At 38.2% G+C, this 21,752-nt stretch overlaps 1 protein-coding gene across 3 annotated transcripts in view; it reads right to left on the bottom strand.

Moving 5' to 3' along the window:
• Window positions 1-7,329: 7,329 nt before the first annotated feature.
• Window positions 7,330-21,752, bottom strand: part of ASAH1 (N-acylsphingosine amidohydrolase 1) — a 46,178-nt gene continuing 31,755 nt past the window's right edge. For all 3 annotated transcript variants that reach the window (XM_030831464.3, XM_060291393.2, XM_060291394.2), the window contains 10 exons: window positions 20,944-21,022; window positions 17,636-17,710; window positions 16,753-16,798; window positions 16,038-16,182; window positions 15,443-15,497; window positions 15,230-15,311; window positions 10,147-10,278; window positions 9,917-10,040; window positions 9,430-9,486; window positions 7,330-8,255 (listed from right to left, as the gene is read on the bottom strand). In XM_030831464.3, the coding sequence (XP_030687324.1) occupies window positions 8,166-8,255; window positions 9,430-9,486; window positions 9,917-10,040; window positions 10,147-10,278; window positions 15,230-15,311; window positions 15,443-15,497; window positions 16,038-16,182; window positions 16,753-16,798; window positions 17,636-17,710; window positions 20,944-21,022 (885 nt within the window). In that variant the 3' untranslated portion in view covers window positions 7,330-8,165. The remainder of the gene's footprint in view (window positions 8,256-9,429; window positions 9,487-9,916; window positions 10,041-10,146; window positions 10,279-15,229; window positions 15,312-15,442; window positions 15,498-16,037; window positions 16,183-16,752; window positions 16,799-17,635; window positions 17,711-20,943; window positions 21,023-21,752) is intronic.

Genomic DNA, 21,752 nt, shown 5'->3' with positions numbered 1-21,752 from the left:
TCATTTATTTTATATATAGTAGTTTCTTAATCCCATACTCATTTATCCCTCCCCCCATCTTCCCCTTTGGTAACCACAGTTTGTTTTCTATGTCTGTGAGTCTGTTTCTGTTTTGTATATAGATTCATTTGTATTATTTTTTTAGATTCTACATATAAGTGATAAAATATTTGTCTTTCTCTGACTTACTTCACTTATTATGATATTCTCTAGTCCATCCATGTTGCAGCAGATGGCAATATTTCATTTTTATGGCTGAGTGACATTCCATAGCGTGTGTGTGTACATCTTCTTAAACCAGTCATCTATTGATGAGCATTCGGGTTGTTTCCATGTCTTGGCTATTGTAAATAGTGCTGCTATGAACATTGGGTTGCATGTAGCTTTCAAATGAGAGTTTTCCTCTTTTCTGGATTTAAGCCCAGGAGTGGGACTGCTGGGTCATATGGTAGCTCTATTTTTAGTTTTTTAAGGAACCTCCATACTGTTCCCCATAGTGGCTGCACCAATTTACATTCCTGCCAACAGTCCAGGAGGGTTCCCTTTATCTCCACACCCTCTCCAGAATTTATTATTTGTAGGCTTTTTGATAATGGTCATTCTGACCAGTGTGAGGTGTTACCTCATTGTAGCTTTGATTTGCATTTCTCTGATAATTAGCGATGTTTGCATCTTTTCATGTGCCCCTGTTGGCCATCTATATGTCTTCGGAGAAACGTGTATTTAGGTTCTTCTACCCCTTTTATTTTTTGGATATTGAGTTGTATGAGCTGTTTGTGTATTTTGGAAATTAAGCCCTTGTTGGTCACATCATTTGCAAATATTTTCTCCCAGTCCATAGGTTGTCTTTTCGTTTTACGATTTCCTTTGCTGTGCAAAAGCTTTTATGTTTGATTAGGTCCCATTTGTTTATTTTTGGTTTTACTTTTTTTGCCTTGGGAACGGATCTGAGAAAATATTGCTACTATTTATGTCTGGGAGTGTTTTGCCTATGTTCTCTTCTAGGAGTTTTATGGTGTAATGTCTTATATTTAGGTCTTTAAACCATTTTGAGTTTATTTATTTCTATATATTGTGTGAGGGAGTGTTCTAATTTCACTGTCCAGCTTTCCCAACACTAGGTGCCGAAGAGACCGTCTTTTCTCCATTTTATATTCATGCCTCTTTTGTTGAAGATTAATTGGCTGTAGGTGTGTGGGTTTATTTTTGAGCCTTTTTTTTTAACCCAGTGCTGGCTCTTCCTGAGGAGAGCTAATAGGCTTTTTTAAGAGCACAAAAATGCATGTAACAATCTGTACAGAGACAAGAGAATTCTGTCCTCTTCTAAATAGCGCCCAAGTCTGGCTTCAAAACTCTAGGATCACTAACTCTAGCAGCCCTTGCCTGAAGCAGTGATCGAATAAATCCTCTTTGATGTTAACCTCCTCCTCCTGTGACACAGTAGTCACCAGAGAGGGAGTGTGTGGCAAGGAGGGGAAGCTGAGGAAGGAAATGGGAGGGAGGATTCTTTGTTTAATGTCTTTAGTGTCTACAAAGACAGAGACCTTGCCTTTTCTTTTTTGCCCAACATGGTATCCCCAGTACCTAGCAGACCACCCATGTTGTTGAATGTGCTCCCAGGTACATTTTTAACAACCTTATTTGAGTGATTATTGTGAACTCTATACAATTTGCTAAGTTTTTACATAGGTATACACCCGTGATACCCTTACCACAGTCAAGATAATAAACGTACCCATCATCCCCCAAAGCTTCCTGAGGCCTCTTGGGAATCCTTCCGTCTCACCTCTGCCCTACTTCACCTCATCTCCAGGTAACCACTGATTTGCTGTCACTATTGATTAGCTTGCATTTTCTAGAAATTTATATAAATGCAGCTGTACAGCGTATGTCTTTGGCTTTCTTTACTCAGCATATTATTTTGAGATTCATGTTGTAGCATGTATCCATAGTTCATTCCTTTGAATTGCTGAACAATGTTACATTGTATGGACATACTGAGACTGCTAGGTGGTGTTTCGGGGGGCTCCGAGGAGCTCCGGTTCTTTATGTCTCAGTGAAAAATTCAGCGAAGGCAAAGTGATACATAAGAAGTGACCTACTAGAATAGGACGCTTGTGAGGCTTACAGGCAGGCGGGCAAGAGGGTGCCAGGCTCTGAGAACTTAGTGGGCTACGGCTTTATAATCAAAGGAAAAGTGGGGAGAGAGAAAAGACCCCCTTCTTCCTCACTCCCGAGTAGACGTCAGGCTTCCATCATCAGCTCCTCCTCCACGTTCGGGGGGGGGGGTCTTCCTGTCCCTGCCTGGTCAAGCCAAGCAAAAAGATATTAACATGTACTTAAATATGGCAAATCATCTTAGGTTTTGGTATAATGTCACCTTTTCCTCATATTTTGTTTTTAGTGTGCGCAGAAGAGCATGTGCTAGGCATCATTTAACTTACTGAGCTCACTGTATGGTGGATGGATGTGGGTCTCTTGCCACCATTGTTTTATTGTTTTGGGGCATGTCTCATGCTTCTATTGCATGGTTTTGTTGCTAAGCAACCCTGCTTTCTTGAGTGATCATTAACTTACAGGGGTCTCCCATACTTTTTTCTTTACTTACAGACCCTAGTGGGATTCACTCTTTAATTACCTAATTTGTCCCTTTACTCTGTCCCTATCAATAACACCATTGTTTATCCGTTAATCTGTTGATGCACACTGGATTGTTTCCGGTTTGGATTTCCCAGTGTAGCTGTACCATTTTTCATGACTCCTCCATTACACACTGAGGCTTCCACTTCACTTGCTCCACGTCCCAGCCAACACTTGGTATCATCAGTCTTTGTAATTTTTAGACATTCTAATACGTGTGTAGTGGTATCTCATTATGGTTTGACTTGCGCATCCCTAATAACTAATGATCTGGAACATCTCATGTACACACTTGCCGTCCATATGTTGTCTTTGAAGTGTCTTCAGATATTGTGCCTATTTTTAAAATTGGGTTGTTGGATTTCTTATTTTTGCGTTGTAAAAGTTGTTTATATATTCTAAAGTCTTTTATTAGATCAGTGACCTGCAAATCTTTCCTGAGGCTTTCTATTCTTTTTTCAGTGCTTATTAAAGAAGTTCTCAGTTTTGATGGAAGCTGATTTACTTTTTTCTCTTATGCATCATGCATGTAGTATCATATCTAAGAAATTTTTCCATAACCCAAGGTCACATAGATTTTTCTTGTTTTCTCCTAGAGGTTTTATAGCTTTAGATTTTTACATTTAGGTCACTGATTATCATTTTGAATTAATTTTTGTATATGGAGATATGGATCAATGTTCCTTTATTTTCTGATTAGTATCCAGTTGTTCCAGTTCCATTTGTTAAAAATACTATCCCTTTTCTCCTGAACTGTACGTGCACCTACTGAATGAATGTTCGCTCAGTTCATTTCTTTGTCGAGCTGCAGGAAGTAAGAAGGATATAGAAAAGGGAGCCAGACCTGTTTGTACTTAGGATAAAATGTAATCATGACAAAAGCAGTACCTTGAAAGCCTTGCAAGCAGAGCACCACTTAAGTATTGCCTTTATGAATAAGGCCAAGGATCACTCCAGCCTGGTTCTATCCATCTCTGGGCAGACACTGTGGAAGGACAGAATAGAATCTTTTTCTTATTCCAGTGCTGGATAAGTTGTTGTCCCCAAAGGCTTCTGGAATTCAGTGACTCAGTAGCCAGAAGGGTTGAATGTTATGTAAGTTGGTATTTCCAGAATGACTTGATTTACGAAATGGTAACTGTAGAGCCCTGGATACACCACTCAGTGTTGAACTTGTTGACTTCAATGTGAAGTGCTTCAGTTACAAGCTGTTGATTCTGTCTAGGTGGAAAATACTGTCTTGGAACACAGGGCCAAGAGTCACAATTCCTAGATTTCTTCCCACCCTTTCAGATCAGATTTTCCAGGTTTAGAGGGTCCTCCATCGGGTTTTCCTTCTTCTTTTTTTCAGTTGCCCTGACACAGGCACCTGTTATCAGTACTCATAGTGGACCCTTTGCCAAATTGGAGTTGTAGCCCACCTGACCCCGTCTCCCCAGGAATGTCTTTACAGGATGCCCCAGGGATTCTCTGAAAATGAATCTGGCAATGGAAATAGAGTAACTGTACTCACTCTTACAAATGTGTTCACCGATGTCATTTGACAACAATTACTGTCTTGGGAAAAGGCGTTCTCCCCACTGTTGGTGGAAGTGTATAAAGATTCCAGCATGGCAGGCGCTTCGGTAGTAGCGTACAAAGTAAGTGTGCACCTAAACACATCTTTATTATCTGCTCTGTAAACTTTCACATACTCGAAATATGTTCACTGTAGCATTACTTACAATTGCAAAACTATGAAAAACTAAATGTCCACAAAATGTATTTTAGAATCCTACAAAGCATTTTAAAAGTATGATGAAAATTGATAGTGACATGGAAGGAGATTAATACTGCTAAACGAAAAACAAAAATAAGCATAGGACATAGCACAGAGTATGTGTGAGGGGTTACCTCCCAGGAGAGGAGTGGAATTAGGGAGAGTGAAATAAAGAGACTTCTGTTTCTTTTCATTAAAAAAAATTTTTTTCTAACCAAAAGGAATAAATTACTATATTGTTTGTATATTCAAAAAAATATTAAAATAACCTAGCCCACTGGCTTCTGTACAGAAGCCATCAAGTAGCTTCGAGGTGTAACTGATAAAAAGTAGGTCTGACACAAATTTAATGTGGTATTCTCTGTACACAGACAAAATCCTTTATTTTACTATACCTAGTATAGTAGGTATAAACCCACACACCTATACCTAGGTTACATAACTTTATTAATAAAATTTTAAAATTACTGTTAAGTAAACCTTGTGGCAGTATCTAAAGCAGAACATGAAAAAAACATTCCTTCTAAATCAATGTCATAAATGTCACTTGATAAAAAAAATTGCACCTTCCTGTTTTTCTATGCTAAACTCTAAAATATTAACTCTAAAATACTGCTGCTCAGTGCTAAAAGTTTTAAATTTGTTTTAATTTGAAGGGCAAAAAAGTTGCTCTGTAGGAAAACTAATGGAATTGTCAAAAATAAAATTATAAAAAATTCTTCAGTAAAAGTTACACTTCTGTTTTCTAACTAACTTGGCAAAGCTGCAACTGGTTATTTAAAAATTTATTTCAAAGTATTTTACACAAAATGATACACCAAAGGATAATCGCTTTGATTAAAATTCTAATAAACAACTTGAAAATTTTATTAGCTCTTCTCTGTGTTTTTAGTGCTGAATTTGTCACTGTTTTAAGTAGCTTAGTTGAAAAAAAAAAGTTAAAAGCACTTGTACTCAACTCTTGAAATCTAGGATCTAGCTGGATAGCCTATCATCAATTCTATGATTTTAAAAAAAGAAAAAAAAATAGCTCTAATCTCTTCTCCTAAAAAGAACTTAACGATTTTTTAAAAATCCATCATATTAGCTCTTGGCACATTGAGAGCTTAAGGAGATGACAGAAAAATATTTTCAATATCAGATTATTTTGGCCATGGCAGATTTTCAACGTGAAAATGATTTGAAAAATATAAATTTTTACCTGGCTTCTAAGACAACGGTATTGTTCAGTACATACTGATTTGTTACAGATTCCCTTATTCCATCTAGCAACTGTAAATTAACAGGATAAAACACATAATACTGAAAATCTATTTTCTACAGTCAAGACGATAAACTTAATTCTCTACTGATAATGACAGGGCAAGCCAGTCATTAGGTGTTAGGTACACAAGGAAATATTTATTTTCAGTAACTAAGATGGAAAGTCTTACTTATTCCATTTGGCGATAATGGTTCATTGTACCTGAGTATGTGAATAACAGAAACTGTTATTAACATCAAGTTTTTTCTCCTTGGTCATTGCTCCTGTGGGTAATGAGATTTCACTCACCCACACATACATGGGTATGCATGGTCTTGCAAGTTGATGTGTTAGAACACCCATCTCTTATCATATTTTGAAATAATGCTCTCACCCCAGTCTCATATCTGTATGTGGGAGTTGAAATTGTTTGTTTAGCCCAGTGGGCTACTATAGAGCATAACTTGAATTGATTATGTTTTCCTGAGACTGAAATAGGGTTGGCATTGAACTCAGGTGCTACATGTTTTCAAAATGAAACAAATTTACTGTCAGTGTGTAAGATATACATATGTATTATACAGATGTTATCTGTGTATAAAAATAACGTCCACTTCCAACTGACAGGCTATTTGGAGGCATCCGAGCTAGCTGCCCATGACTGCTTTAACAATGCACATGCTTTCTGCAAATTAGTGTGTCGTCATTATTTTGAAATACTTATTAAGAAAACTTTTGATTAGATTCACCCATGCATGTTTGTGAATAAAGAAAACTACGACGGTTCTGACGTCTCCAACAGCACCTGGCGGTCGGCTGCTACCTAACTGCCTCCTAACCTGAGATGCATTTTAAATCTGGATTCATAAAGCTAGAAGAAAACCCTGGAGAAAACTGGGGTTAAACCCTCACTTGACAAAGGCAGACCTGAGGGTGTAGGAAGGCTTGGTGGCTTGTCCCAGGGCACGCAGCTGCGATGAAAGGCCTCCGGGTTCACTTTCCACCCAGAGCTCTGTGATGGTGCTTTCCAACCTTTTCGCGTGCCATGGCGCACATAGAAAATGACAGTGTTTTAAGACACACTGAGGTAAACTGGAGGGGACAAGGGACTTCATGAAAAATTCATGACATTTTCTATTAAAAAGTTATGAAACGTGTACATTACAAAATATTTTTTAAAAAATTAATCGAATCTTGTTTTCAACACAAATCCTCTTGTAATTCTCCTTGCTTCACTAAGATAATACTAGCATCACTGCAGTCACACCACCTGTCGGGGAGAAGCTGCCTCTGGACACACACTCGGTTGATAGCACTGAGTTAGGGTTAGTCATGTAAGACTGTGACCATTTAGTCTTAAGTTGAATAACCCACTTCCATAACCCTTGTAATGTTAATTCAAATATTATATTCAGCTCAGATTTCTCCATATCCCCACCCTCAAACCAACACGTGAGGTACACACTCAGCCCACATGACTGCTGACTGACACTTCTTCCAATGACTGTTTACTGAATGTCACGAATACAGCTGACATTATACAGAAATGGAGTAGCTACAGTCTTGCCCAACTGTCATACATTTCAAAACTGAAGGTCTGAAAGGTTAACAAGTCCTATCAGCACTTCTCATAGATTTCTGAAAAACATTTTTAGTAACTATACTTAGTTAAAAAAATACATATTGATCAGGAAGAACTAAAAATCTATTTATTAAATGAATGATACTTAGGAGAGTTTAACAGTTCACCTCCCATTTTCCACTAGTCTTTGACCTTATTTACTATTGATTCATAGAACCCAGGATTGTTTTTGAAATTTATTTAATAACTTCCTGGGGTTAGTGGGTGGTAGGTTAGTTATGAAAAAAGCAAACACTTCAATGCTGAGTATAAAAGACTGCCTTGCAAAGCTGTTACTTCAAGAACCCCAGAAAATACTTCTGTTCAGTCAAAAGCCCATGTGCTGCCCATGAAGAGAACATACAGCTGAATGCCTGTCTCATCCCCCTCCAATCAAAATTAGTGAAATACACTGCTGTCATAGACAGCAAAAACAATGGTATATTAATTTTAATAGTAAGAGCCAGGAAGAAAAGACAAAAACATACAAATATGTAAATAAAAGTGAAAAACTGAATAATATGGACTATTTAACTATTACACAGATGTACAGGATTCTGTGCTCACAGAGAATCTTGCTTTATTCCATGGGGGTGGGTCCCGCAATAGTTGTAATTACCCATCCCCATCCTCAAATGAATCAGACTGAAATGAACCACAGTAAGTTCTGGATGATTGTTGTACTTCACTAAAAGGAGTTAATTTGTATATAAGAAAAATCAACCATTACGGCAAAAACAGCCTGTGAATTGTAAACATACCAAGCAGGACAAGCTCACACCTCAGAGAACCCGTCCTCAGTCTCAGTCTTCTGAAGGAGATCAGACAGCTGTACTTCTCAGCCCCGTGTGAGCTCCCATCTTGATGTCATACAGGTCGCACCCTATAGGCCAGGTGTGTGCTCACCAACCTATACAGGGGTCTGGGCAGTCCCGCAGGTATGTTTCAAATTGACCTTTGGTAACGTCTATCAAGGCTGTGTATACCGTCAGCTGAAAGAAAAGTTATTTTTACTTTGAGGATGTTTTCAATTCTAAGATGACCTGCCTCATATTAGCATTTCTTGTGGAATTGCTTATGAAGATTCTTAACATTAAATAATTAATATGTAATATATATGTGAAAAGATACAAAATAAGTATCATATAATATAAAGATCCCAAAAATTAATAAGTCAATAACAACTAAAATAGGTCATGATATAAACAGGCGTGGGAGAGAATCTTCAGTTCTTTACAAGGTCTTAATTCTGAGCAGTATACTGCTTCACCACCAAAGCTTTCAGGCTCACTTAACCCTCCTCAATGCATAATTTACAAAGACGAATGGTGTACTATGGAGTATAAACAGTTTAGCTTTGGCTATCCTTATCCTGAAAGCATTTCTCACGCAGTGAGGGAAACTCTGCAGACATGCAGAAGGCACACACCCAGCTCACACAGAATGTGTAAGTAACCCAACCGTGAGCTCACACGAAGATGGAGTGGGCAAAATGAGAAGTATGGCAGGGTCAGTGGGCATAAGGAAGGCTTCCCTCAGGGCCGGGTTCTCAGTCACATGCTAACGAACAGGACAGTTTGTTCTGGCAGAGGTGATGGAGGCACACTGATTTCAGGGAGGGTTTAGGAAAAGGACCAAGGAAAAGAAGAGAAGGAACAAATGGGGAAAATCAGAGGATCAGAAATACACAAGAAGGGGCTACTGGCAAATTGGATGATTAGGACACTTTTGCATATTTTAGCTATAGAGTAGGGATAAGATAAAAGGATGTAATAACGTTTAAGAGAAACCCTAATCCACTAAGAAAGCAAGTTGTCTGAAAAGATACTTCAGACTTTGTCAAGTATCAGGTGCAGCATACAACATTCGGTTCCCCACAGACGGAGAAGTCAAGACTGACATGCTAGACTCAGTCCAAATGCCATGTAAGAAAAGCTGGAAATAACACTCTGACCAAACTGCATTATCAAGCTGCAGTGACCAACTTCTTTGTCACATTCCAAGAGTTACGGCTTTGGTCACAAAAACATTTTAAAAAGCAGCCTTAAGCTGAACATGACTTGGGATTCTAGCTCTGATTAATCCAAGACAACAGGGAAAGATAAAACATGGGATCAAATTCTTTTCCTAAAAGCAAATTAATTAATTAATTATTTTAAAAAATACCTTGTTGAGGACAGGTTTTGTTGACAGGACATCGTACATGGTTGCAAATGAGATATTCTAAAACACAAAAATAGTTGTTTTCAGTACATTAAATACAGATGTTGGCAGCCTTATCCACACAAGTGGGTCATCAGACCAAGACATTCTTCAATCAACCTCCCTGCTCCTCCATAAAAGAATTTCCCTTGGGGTCACTGTTACAGGTGATGATTCTAATATATCACATTTTCTTTCTTTCTCTTCCTCCCCTCTTGAATTCTTGCCATTCAACTCCACAGAGTGGTGTCCGGCATTAACTAAGAAACGAAAAAGTACGGCAAAATTTTGCTCTTTACATTAAAAACAAAACAGAAACTCAGTTGGGACTGTCCAGAGACAATGACTAATGGGAGGTTTATAAATTCTTCAAAGGCCAATGGAAAATGCCAGAATGGACATAACCTTTAATAGTCACCATTTCTTTCTGTATATGACACTGTGAACGTACCTCTTGGGTTGTCTGGTTTAGACACATCTTTGCAGGTGTTCTGCGATTATCAAGGAAGAAGGGATTTTTCCAACGGTCATAATTTGTTTGCACCACATACCATATACCCTGCTTGGGGTCGAGTCTAGATACAAAAACAGAGATTCCTCCTAGGTTTCATTCCTTAAACCTGTACACACGTCAGTCTATGCTTTACTGTCTGCTTATTTTGCTTTAACAAATGTACTTACTCATATATATCCAAAGACTGTTCTCTGTCTCGTGTAATCACACAACCCTCCCCAGACTTGTTGCCTCCCAGGATAAAGTATGCTGGGGCCAATACTTTGGTTTTGGTCAATATAGTCTTGGCTTCTTCATAACTATACAGAAACATTTGAAACAAAGGAAACATTTTTAGTCGACTTGGAATGGGAATTTTTTAGCTGTGGAAACTAAAGGGAAACAAATATCTGAGGAACACCTTTTTTTAAAAAGGATAGTGAACAATGGCTCAGGAAGAAACAATCGCTGACTCCTATGTGGTGAAACACTGAGATCTGAAATGTTCCCTCTAACCTGAAGGACAAAAAAAAAAAACGGTCTCAAGAGATCACCTTTCACCCTTATAGTCTATACCTTTCACTCAACAATAGAACTAGGAAAAATAATATAAATTTATATATATATATATATATATATATATAATAGGTGGTAACAAAGCACCAAGCTGATCTCCCTGTGCTATGCAGCTGCTTCCCACTAGCTATTTTACATTTGGTATGTATATATGTCCATGCCACTCTCTCTCACTTCGTCCCAGCTTACCCTTCCCCCTCCCCGTGTCCTCAAGTCCATTCTCTATGTCTGCGTCTTTATTGCTGTCCTGCCCCTAGGTTTGTCAGCACCATTTAAAAAAAAATTTAGATTCCATATATATATGTTAGCATATGGTATTTATTATTCTCTTTCTGACTTACTTCACTCTGTATGACACTCTAGATCCATCCACCTCACTACAAATAACTTTGTTTCTTTGTATGGCTGAGTAATATTCCATTGTATATATGTGCCACATCTTCTTCATCCATTCATCTCTTGATGGACACTTAAGTTGCTTCCAAGTCCTGGCTATTGTAAATAGTGCTGCAATGAACATTGTGGTACGTGACTCTTTGAATTACGGTTTTCTCAGGGTATATGCCCAGTGGTATTGCTGGGTCATATGGCAGTTCTATTTTTAGTTTTTTAAGGAACCTCCACACTGTTCCCCATAGTGGCTGCACCAATTTACATTCCCACCAACAGTGGAGGGTTCCCACTTTTCTCCACACCCTCTCCAGTATTTTATTGTTTGTAGATTTTTTGATGATGGCCATTCTGACTGGTGTGAGGTGATACCTCATTGTAGTTTTGATTTGCATTTCTCTAATGATTAGTGATGTTGAGCATCCTTTCATGTGTTTGTTGGCAATCTGTGTATCTTCTTTGGAGAAATGTCTATTTAGGTCTTCTGCCCATTTTTAGATTGGGCTGTTTGTTTTTTTGATATTGAGCTGCATGAGCTGCTTGTATATTTTGGAGATTAACCCTTTGTCTGTTGATTCGTTTGCAAATATTTTCTCCCATTCTGAGGGTTGTCTTTTCATCTTGTTTATGGTTTCCTTTGCTGTGTAAAAGCTTTGAAGTTTCATTAGGTCCCATTTGTTTATTTTTGTTTTTATTTCCATTTCTCTAGGAGGTGGGTCAAAAAGGATCTTGCTGTGATTTATGTCATAGAGTATTCTGCCTATGTTTTCCTCGAAGAGTTTTATAGTGTCTGGCCTTACATTTAGGTCTTTAACCCATATTGAGTTTATTTTTGTGTATGGTGTTAGGGAGTGTTCTAATTTCATTCTTTTACATGTAGCTGTCCAGTTTTCCCAGCACCACTTACTGAAGAGGCTGTCTTTTCTCCACTGTATATTCTTGCCTCCTTTATCAAAGATAAGGTGACCATATTTGCATTGGGGTACTATGATCTAAATGAAGATTTTATTATACAAATTTTTATTTTCTGTATGGGTGGGGATTTTTTTTTACACCAAGAAAAATTCATAGATGCCCTTCATAGGGGCACTATCCCCAGAACTTTTTAAATAAATCATTTCATTTTCTTGCTATAAACATACACACACAAAACATGAAGAATTCCATGAGTGTCAAAGGTTCACCTAAGAAATTCTGTAATAGTTCCTCAGTGGAAGATAAAGCTGGGAAATATTTTAATATGAGTAATTTAAAATAAACTATATTAAAAGGATCATACAGCATGATGCAATGATGGTTCAACATCCACAAATCAATTTGATACACCCATTAACAAAATGAAGGATAAAAATATGATCTTAATAAATGCAGAAAAAGCATTTGACAAAATTCAACATCCATTTATTCAACATCTCAAAAAAGTGGGTATAAAGGAAACATACCTCAACATAATAAAGGCCATATATGACAAGCCCACAGTTAACATCATACTCAGCAGTGAAAAGCTAAAAGCTTTTTCTCTAAGATTAGGAACAAGACCAAGTTGCCCACTCTTGCCCTTTTTATTCAATACAGTATTGGCAGTATTAGCCAGAGTAATCAGGCAAGAAAAAGAAATAAAAGGTATCCAAATCAGAAAGGAAGAACTGAAATTGTCACTATCTGCAGATGACATAATACTCTATATAGAAATCCCTAAAGACTCTGCCAAAAAAACTGTTAGGAATAATAAATTCAGTAAAGTTGCAGGACACAAAATCAGCATACAAAAATCAGTTGTGGTTCCATACACTAATAACGAACTATCAGAAAGAGAAATTAAGAAAACAATCCCATTTACAATTACATTAAAAAGAATAAAATAGGGCTTCCCTGGTGGCACAGTGGTTAAGAATCCACCTGCCAATGCAGGGAACACGGGTTCGATCCCTGATCTGGGAAGATCCCACATGCCGCGGAGCAACTAAGCCCATATGTCACAACTACAACTACTGAGCCTGCGCTCTAGAGCCCACAAGCCACAACTACTGAGTCCACGAGCCACAACTACTGAGTCCACGAGCCACAACTACTGAAGCCCGTGCCTAGAGCCTGTGCTCCGCAACAAGAGAAGCCACTGCAATGAGAAGCCCGCTCACCGCAACTAGAGAAAGCCCACACACAGCAACGAAGACCCAATGCAGCCAAAAATAAAAAAAATAAATTTATATACATATATATAAATCTCTATAAAGAAGAATAAAATACATGGGAATAAATTTAACCAAGGAGGTGAAAGACCTGTACACTGAGAACTATAAGATACTGTTGAAAGAAGCAGAAGAAGACACAAACAGAAAGATATTCCACTGTCATGGACTGGAAGAATTAATGTTAAAATGTCCAAACTACCCCAAAACAAGCTACAGAGTCACTGCAATCCCTATCAAAATTCCAAAGGCATTTTTCACAGAAATAGAACAATCCTAAAATTTGTATGGAATCACAAAAGGCCCTGAATAGCCAAAGCAATCTTGAAAAAGAAGAATAACTATATTCCACACTGTATTACAAAGCTATAGTAATCAAAACAATGGTACTGACATAAAAACAGACACATAGATCAATGGAACAGAATAGAGAGCCCATAATTAAGTTATGAAAAAAGAACCAAGAATATACATTGGAGAAGGACAGTCTCTTCAATAAATGGTGTTTGGGAAACGGCACAGCTACATGCAAAAGAATGAAACCAAACCACTATCTTACACCATACACAAAAATCAATATGGATTAAAGACTTAAATGTAAGACCTGAAATCATAAAACTCCTAAAGGACAACACAGGCAATAAGCTCCCTGACACTGGTCTTGGCAATGAGTTTTTGGATTTGACACCAAAACAAAGGCAACAAAGACAAAAATAAACAAGTGGGAATACCTCAAACTAAAAAGCTTCTAAACAAATAAAACCATCAACAAAATGAAAAGGCAACCTAGTGAATGGGAGAAAATATTTGCAAATCATTTATCTGAGGAGGGGTTAATATCCATAATATATCTGGAACTCATACCACTCAATAGCAAAAAAAAAGACAACCTGGTTAAAAAATGGACAGAGAATCCGAATAGACATTTTTCCAAAGATGGCCAACAGGTGCATGAGAAGGTGGGAAATGCAAGTCAAAGCCACGATAAGCTATCATCTCACATGTCAGACTGGCTATTATCAAAGAGACAAGCGGTAACAAGTGTTGGCCAGGGTGTGGAGAAAAGGGAACCCTTGTGCACTGTTTGTGGGAATGTAAATTGGTGCAGCCACTATGAAACCACCAGTATGGAGGTTCCTCAAAAAGCTAAAACCACCATTACCACCACCACCAATCCCACTTCCAAGTGTTTATCTGAAGGACATGAAAACATGAACTCAGAAAGATGTCTGCAGCCCCACATTTACCACAGCACTATTTACAATAAGCCAAGTTATGGAAACAACCTAAGTGTCCATCTAAGGACGAATGGATAAAGAAGATGTGGTACATATACAAGAGTATTACTTAGCCAAAAAAAAAGAATGAAATCTTGCCATTTGTGACAACATGGATGGACCTTGAGAGCATTTTGCTAAATGAAATAAATCAGACAGAGAAAGACAAATACCATGTGATCACACTTATAAGTGGAATCAAAAAACAAAGGAATTCATAGATACAGAGAACAAACTGGTGGTTGACTGGGGGTGGGTGGTGACAGGTGGGCAAAACGGGTGAAGTGTCAAAAAGGTACAAACTTCCAGTTATAAAATAAGTATAAGTCCTGGGGATGTAATGTATATCATAGTGTATACAGTTAATAATACTGTACTGCATATTTGAAAGTTGCAAAGAAAGGAAATCTTAAAAGTTCTCATCAAAAGGAAAAAGAGGGCTTCCCTGGTGGCGCAGTGGTTGAGAGTCCACCTGCCGATGCAGGGGACATGGGTTCATGCCCTGGTCCGGGAAGATCCCACATGCCGCGGAGCGGCTAGGCCCGTGAGCCATGGCCGCTGAGCCTGCGCGTCCGGAGCCTGTGCTCCGCAACGGGAGAGGCCACAGCGGTGAGAGGCCCACACACCGCAAAAAAATAAAAAAAGAAAAGAAAAAAAAAAAAAGAAATGTGTAACTATGTGAGGTGATGGATGTTAACTAGACTTATTGTGGTAATCATTATGCCATATATACAAATATCTAAACATCTTGTAGTACATCTTAAACTAGTATGTCAACTGTATCTCAAGAAAAAAATAATAAATATTAAATCTGATAATAAAGCAACCAAACAGATTACCTTGTGCTATTTTCCAGAACTGATCTAATGATAAACCCTATCCACTTGGCATCTTTCTTTCCCAAAATCCATTCTATGACACCTGGAAGAGATCAAACACACACAGTGTCACAGGTCCTAGAAGACATTAAACTATTAACCAGAAGGCACAGTCTAGCCCTCCTCTTAAAACAGCTATGAAATTCCCATTTTATTTAAGAACTCTCTACTCACCCATAAAACCGCCATTTGTACTGAAACGTTCATTAAGCGTAAGACTAAGTAGTCCCTGAAAAGAAAACCAAGCAATGTCAGAAACCTCAGCCATCCTGTTTAAGGCCCCCTCACTGTGCTATTTTACACTGTTATATCAGGTCCTGGATTGGGAAATTGAGCCGGGGTGGGGGGAGAAAAATCAAAACCATGATACTCTGACCTTCTATTAACAGAGCTTTTTTAGAAGTTCAAAGCATTTTTCACATATACTGCGTGAGATAAGTAGGTGGGATGCTGTTGGCCACAATTTTCTGACCAGGAAACTTAAGTGCAGAGACTTAATGACTAACTTGCTTAAGGGGCAGACCCATGGCCAGATCCAGATTTACACTCCCAGCCCTTGAGACCCACCACATGCTTTATCTCCACAAAAGGCTCTGAAACCCCCGCTTCCTACTCTTCTCTACCATGTGAGCTCAAACCTAAGAAGGAAGGTAACAACAAGTACAATGCGATGAACTGGGGCTTCATATTCTTTTTAGGTCCTCATTTCCTTAGACTCCACCTTTCACAGAGAGCTACCTGTAAAATTATGTAACAACAGATTCCTTACTGGTTTGAATCCTGTTAACATGCCCACATAGCCAGCAAAGCCTGCCGCCTTGAAGACAGTTTTATTGTTTCTTTGGAAGTCCAAATTCACTGTTAAAGGTTTTAGTTCCTCAGTTACGACCCAGGTATTATTGTTTACATTCCACCTACAAAAGACAAATTTCAGTTGACATTTGATAACAATGATAATAATGATGAATATGATAATGATGGTCAGGCATTATACCATGTGCTTTATCTACCTAATCCCTAATGATCAATCCTCACAAGGATTTTTCAGTATGGGTAGTTTTAGCCTCCATTTTCCACATGATAAAACTGAGGCTCAGAGAAGTTAAGTAACTCCCCCAACATGGCACAGCCTATATTAGCAAACCCCAGGTTAGTATTTAGGTCTCTAATTACAAAGCCCTGTTATATTTTTTTCAGAAAGGTCAAGAAGACACATGAAATAGAATGCTACTCTTCCTTCTAAGCAATAAACTAGAAGTGCATCTAGGGCCTTCAAGCATGCTCCAGATTTCTGTCCACTGGGTGCACCTCAGCTACAAACTCTCAAATAAATGAATAAGAGTGTGCCCACCTGGTCTCAAAACTACGGAATCTAGGATCTCTACTTCTGGTCATATTCTGGGAATGACTTGGGACTTACTTTTCATCAGTGTAATACAACCTACTCTTCTCAGGGACTGAGACACACCACATGTTTTACTTACCCAAGAAATACTCCAAAATCCATGTTTCGGGCATGTAGTAGATGACCTAATTCAAAGTAAGCAGAAGAGACATGTAACAGCAATTATGACAGTATGACTGATTCTAAACCAAAGCTGGACACTTAATTTTGTTTAAGTGATATTCCCAACTGTTCAATCCAACAATAAGAATTAAGCAGCATCTGATATCATAGGCTGTAACAAGATCAAACTGCTGTCCCTGTCACACTGGCCAGATTCCCCCCCAATACCTGAGAGCACAGGGTTCCAGAGAACTGAGACTGGAATATGGGACAAGGGTAGGTGGTCATTTTGTGGTTCACTATGACACAGTCCTACTCAGACACAGCTATCTCAGCCTCATCTAATGCAACTTACCAACACGCTTCCCTTCAGGGATTGTCACCTACAGCTATACCCAGAGAACAGGTCAAAACTAAGAGTGAATCAGGGTAAATCATCCTGTGCCTTGTACACTGGGCACTTGTCAGGAAAAACATGGAAAAGTGAGCACAGGGTCCCTTGGCTGGAAAATGATGGGAGAAAGTCTGTCCTGCCCCTGTGAGTACTTATATCAAATCATAAATAGGGGTATAAGTAGACTATGAAGAATAGTAAGAATGTTTATAATCCTGAAACACTTCTTCCAAGAGTTTTGCATACCTGAATTAAACTTTAATAGGCATTACAGTGGTCTTAAAATAAGAACAGCTTTCAATTCACTTTCAAAAACTTACCAAGATCTATAAAACCATATGCAACATGCACATGGTATTTACATAGCAAGCCTGTATTTTACAAGTTCTAATTTCATTTAGTTAAAGATTTTTCTTCTACTTTGTACCTTGTACCACCCACCTTCCCTCAGCACACATTTATTTACCTTCTTTGTCTTCTGTTATTATTGAAGTACAAATGGTAAAAAATTCATAGAAAATATTGAATGAAATAATCTCTCCTATGAGAAAAGACAGGAAACTTTTGGTCAATATATAGAACTATGACATTGTTAGAAAATTCTTTTTTTAAGAAAAGGTTGAGATATGGGGAGGGGGAAGGGTAAGCTGTGACAAAGCGAGAGAGAGGCATGGACATATATCACTACCAAACGTAGGGTAGATAGCTAGTGGGAAGCAGCCGCAAAGCACAGGGAGACCAGCTCTGCTTTGTGACCGCCTGGAGGGGTGGGAAGGGGAGGGTGGGAGGGAGGGAGACGCAAGAGGGAGGAGATATGGGAACATGTGTATATGTATAACTGATTCACTTCGTTATAAAGCAGAAACTAACACACCATTGTAAAGCAATTATACTCCAAAAAAGATGTAAAAAAAAAAAAAAGAAAGAAAAGGTTGAAATATCATCGCCGTGTGAGTTTCTGCCTGGGCATACGTAAGTGTCCGCAGACAGTCTGAGTGAGTCTGAATGGCTGGTTGGGTGCAGGTGTCTCAGTAGCCTGTACTTTCTGCAGATTCAAGATAAAATGAGTCCCCAGAGAAGCAACTATTGGACAAGCTGAACATCTGGGCATGTTGGAATTATACGGCAACATAATGTCCATAGTTTTCGACAATATGCTTCATTTTAGTTTTCTTTGGAGGGCTCAAATATGATAATTTAATACATCTGGGTCTTGGTTGGATGCTGAAAATGTATTTTGCTCAGGTTTTTAGAGTGTGACTAATATTTCTAAGGTGAGAAAAGAGACAGTAAAATAAGTGCTGAGCTTATCAAGAAATTCCATTGTAAAACATTTTTAATTTTTGAACATTTTTCCTAACCTGTACAATAATAATACCACTCAGCTTTTAATTTGAAGGTATACAACACACTTTTTCTCTGTTCCATTTCATGTTAACATGTTAAGCTTAATATGTTTTTTTCCCACCCTAATGTTTATTTTATTTCCATTTGATTTCTATTTTGGTGAAATTCCACTCTTATTTTATTATGACTCATCTGTTAATCTTCTCAATCCATTTTTCTCTTGAGTTATACGTGGTATTCATTTGCTAGAGTCCTTTACATAATAAAGGAATTAAAGACATTTCTCATATAGACTGAAAAAACATATTTCTAGTATGTTAATTATCTTTTTAAAGAAGCAAAAACAAAAAAAATCTAGCCACTTTTGTTGATAAATACTATTGATTTTTAGAAATTCTCAGTCATCTCTTGTAAAACCAAGGTATATAGAGTTTACTTAAAATAACAACTCTATTGATTTGATGGCTTAAAAATAAAACTTTTGGGGCAACAGAAAAAGTCTTTTTCATTAAATTAAGTGCTATAAATTGGAAATGGAAAATTTAAAAACAGCTTCCAAAAACATCAATACTTAATTTAAGGATATGATGATATGAAGAATATGATAAATGATATAACAAAGGATTTGATGAATGAATGATATGCAAGACCTCTTCCCTGAAAATAAAAAAATACTGCTCAGAGAAATCAATAACCTAAATAAATGCTGAAATCTCATATACCAAGTTTGTGGCTTGGAAAACTCAGGATTATAATCCCACTGAAAATATCAGTAGGTTCTTTTGTCAAGTTGATTCTAAAATTTATGTGGAAATGCAAAGGGTCTAGACTACCTAAGAGAATTTTAAAGAAAAAAAGAAAGTTAGAAAACTTACAGTACCTGATATTAAGACTTACTATAAAGCTTTAGTAATTGCAGTAACATAGTATTGGTGTAAGAAAAGACAAACAGACAAATGAAACTAGGTGGAAAGTCCCCAAATAGAATCAGATACACGCAATCATGTGATTTATATCAAAGGCACCACTGCAATTTACTGAGGGAATGAGAGTCTTTTTAATAAACGGTATTGTCAATTGGAGAAAACTTGAACCTTGATCCATAATTCATATCATATGCAAAAGTTAATTCAAGATACACAATGGGCCTATATGAAAAAAGTAAACAAAAACATACAGAAGAAAACACAGAAGAATATGTTTGGGGGTAGGCAAAGATCACTTAAATGGGCATAAAAAGCACTACCCATCAAAAAATTGAAAAATTGGACTGCATTAAAATTAAGAATTTCTGTTCATCAAAAGACACCAATAAGAAAATAAATGCAAGCTACAGTGTGGGAGAAGGTTTGGCATACATATATCTGACAAAGGACCTGTATCAGTATACATATAAAGAATTCCTTCAAACCAATAAAAATGGGCATTAGATTTAACAAGCACAATGAAGGAAGGAAGGAGGGAGGGAGGGAGGAAGGGAAGAAGAAAGCAAGGAAGAAAGGAAAAGGTCAAAAAACTGTTCAATCTCATTAGTCATCAGGGAAATGCAAATTAAACAATAATGGGCGAATATAACACACTCGACAAAGTGGACCAAATAAAAGACTGAGACTATCACGTGGAGAATTAGCAAGTGGAGAAAAGGAAGACTCTTGTACCAGGTTGACTGTCAATGGGTACAATCACTTTGGAAAACTGGCTGGCAGAGTGTACAAGGCTAAACATGTAGCTACCCTATGACCCAGGACATATCGCAGAGAAATGAGTGCGTATGCCCATCAAAGGACATGTACAAGAGTGTTCATAACTGCTTTATTCTTAATATCCCAAATCTGGAAACAAAAAATATCCTATTCATACAATAGCCTACTACCTATAATGATAAGTGCAAGAAACCAGACAACAGTTCATACTGTTCGGCTCTGTTTGTAAGACGTTCAAGAGGCAAAATTAATCTACAGTGAAGTCAGAACAGTGGTTAACAGGGGACTCAGAACTGTGCGAAAGTGCAGGATGGAGCATGCTGGATTGCTGGAATTTGTTTCTGTATCTTGTTCTGAGCTGTGATTACACGCATGTATGCATTTAAAAACCTCGATTGCGCTGTATACTTAATATCTGTGCACTTTATTGTATGTATACCATACCTCAATAAAAAAAATTTTAAGTACTTTATTCAGTGTTTTAAAAGCTGCCAAGTGGGGGCTTCCCTGGTGGCGCAGTGGTTGAAAGTCCGCCTGCCGATGCAGGGGACACAGGTTCGCGCCCTGGTCCGGGAAGATCCCACATGCCGCGGAGCGGCTGGGCCCGTGAGCCATGGCCGCTGAGCCTGTGCGTCCGGAGCCTGTGCTCCGCAACGGGAGAGGCCACAGCAGTGAGAGGCCCGTGTACCGCAAAAAAAAAAAAAAGCTGCCAGGTGAACTTTACCTAAAGGTATTTCAGTAACTGCTGCAATCCCCTTCATTTCCTCCTCGAAAGGCCCGGGAAAGTTGCCAAGTAGACCAGGCTGAAAAACAAATACACTAACAGTCATTCAGCCTAAAGTGTGGCTTTGAGATTTGGTTCTTTTACATATAATTTGTACTAGCTATTGCTGCCATAATAGATGATCAAAGCTTACTTTTGAAAGCACTTTCACATCATGTATTTCTAAAAGATTCTATGTTATACTCAATATTGGGCCCCTATAACTCTTGCTTGTGTACCCCATAAACTCATCTCAAGTACTAGGCAGAGACCTATGATTCTCAGATTGTTTTTTCCTGCCTTATAGTTCACCCTATTCTCTAGAGAGATGAACTAGAATAATTCCACTTGGATGTCCTAACATGGCTCACAACACAGGAACATCACAACAAGCATTCCTCATCTCTGCTCAAACTTGCCCTCTAGCCATTAACATCACACCCTCATTACTGCTGTCCTTCCTTGACCGTGGTCTTGCTGTCTGAGGTTTGTTACCCATGGTCAACCACAGCCCAAAAATATTAAATGGAAGATCCCAGAAGTAAACAATTCATGAGTACTAAACTGCATGCCATTCTGAGTAGCACGATGAAATCTCCTGCCATCCTACCCTGTCCCACCTGGGGTCCCCAACCACTGACACTGTCTGCTCCTGACATTCAACCATCAGCTTTGTCATGGCTTGATGATCCAGGATCACCAGAAGCAGATGCTCCTGCTTCTGAAGTAACGTCAGGTCACTAGTAGCCTAATGGTATGTCACAATGCCC

This window comes from Globicephala melas, chromosome 21 (genome assembly GCF_963455315.2).
Source record: "Globicephala melas chromosome 21, mGloMel1.2, whole genome shotgun sequence".
Taxonomy (NCBI): Eukaryota; Metazoa; Chordata; class Mammalia; order Artiodactyla; family Delphinidae; genus Globicephala; species Globicephala melas.
Note: the sequence above shows the minus strand (reverse complement) of the source record. Positions and strands in the feature narration are given on the sequence as shown.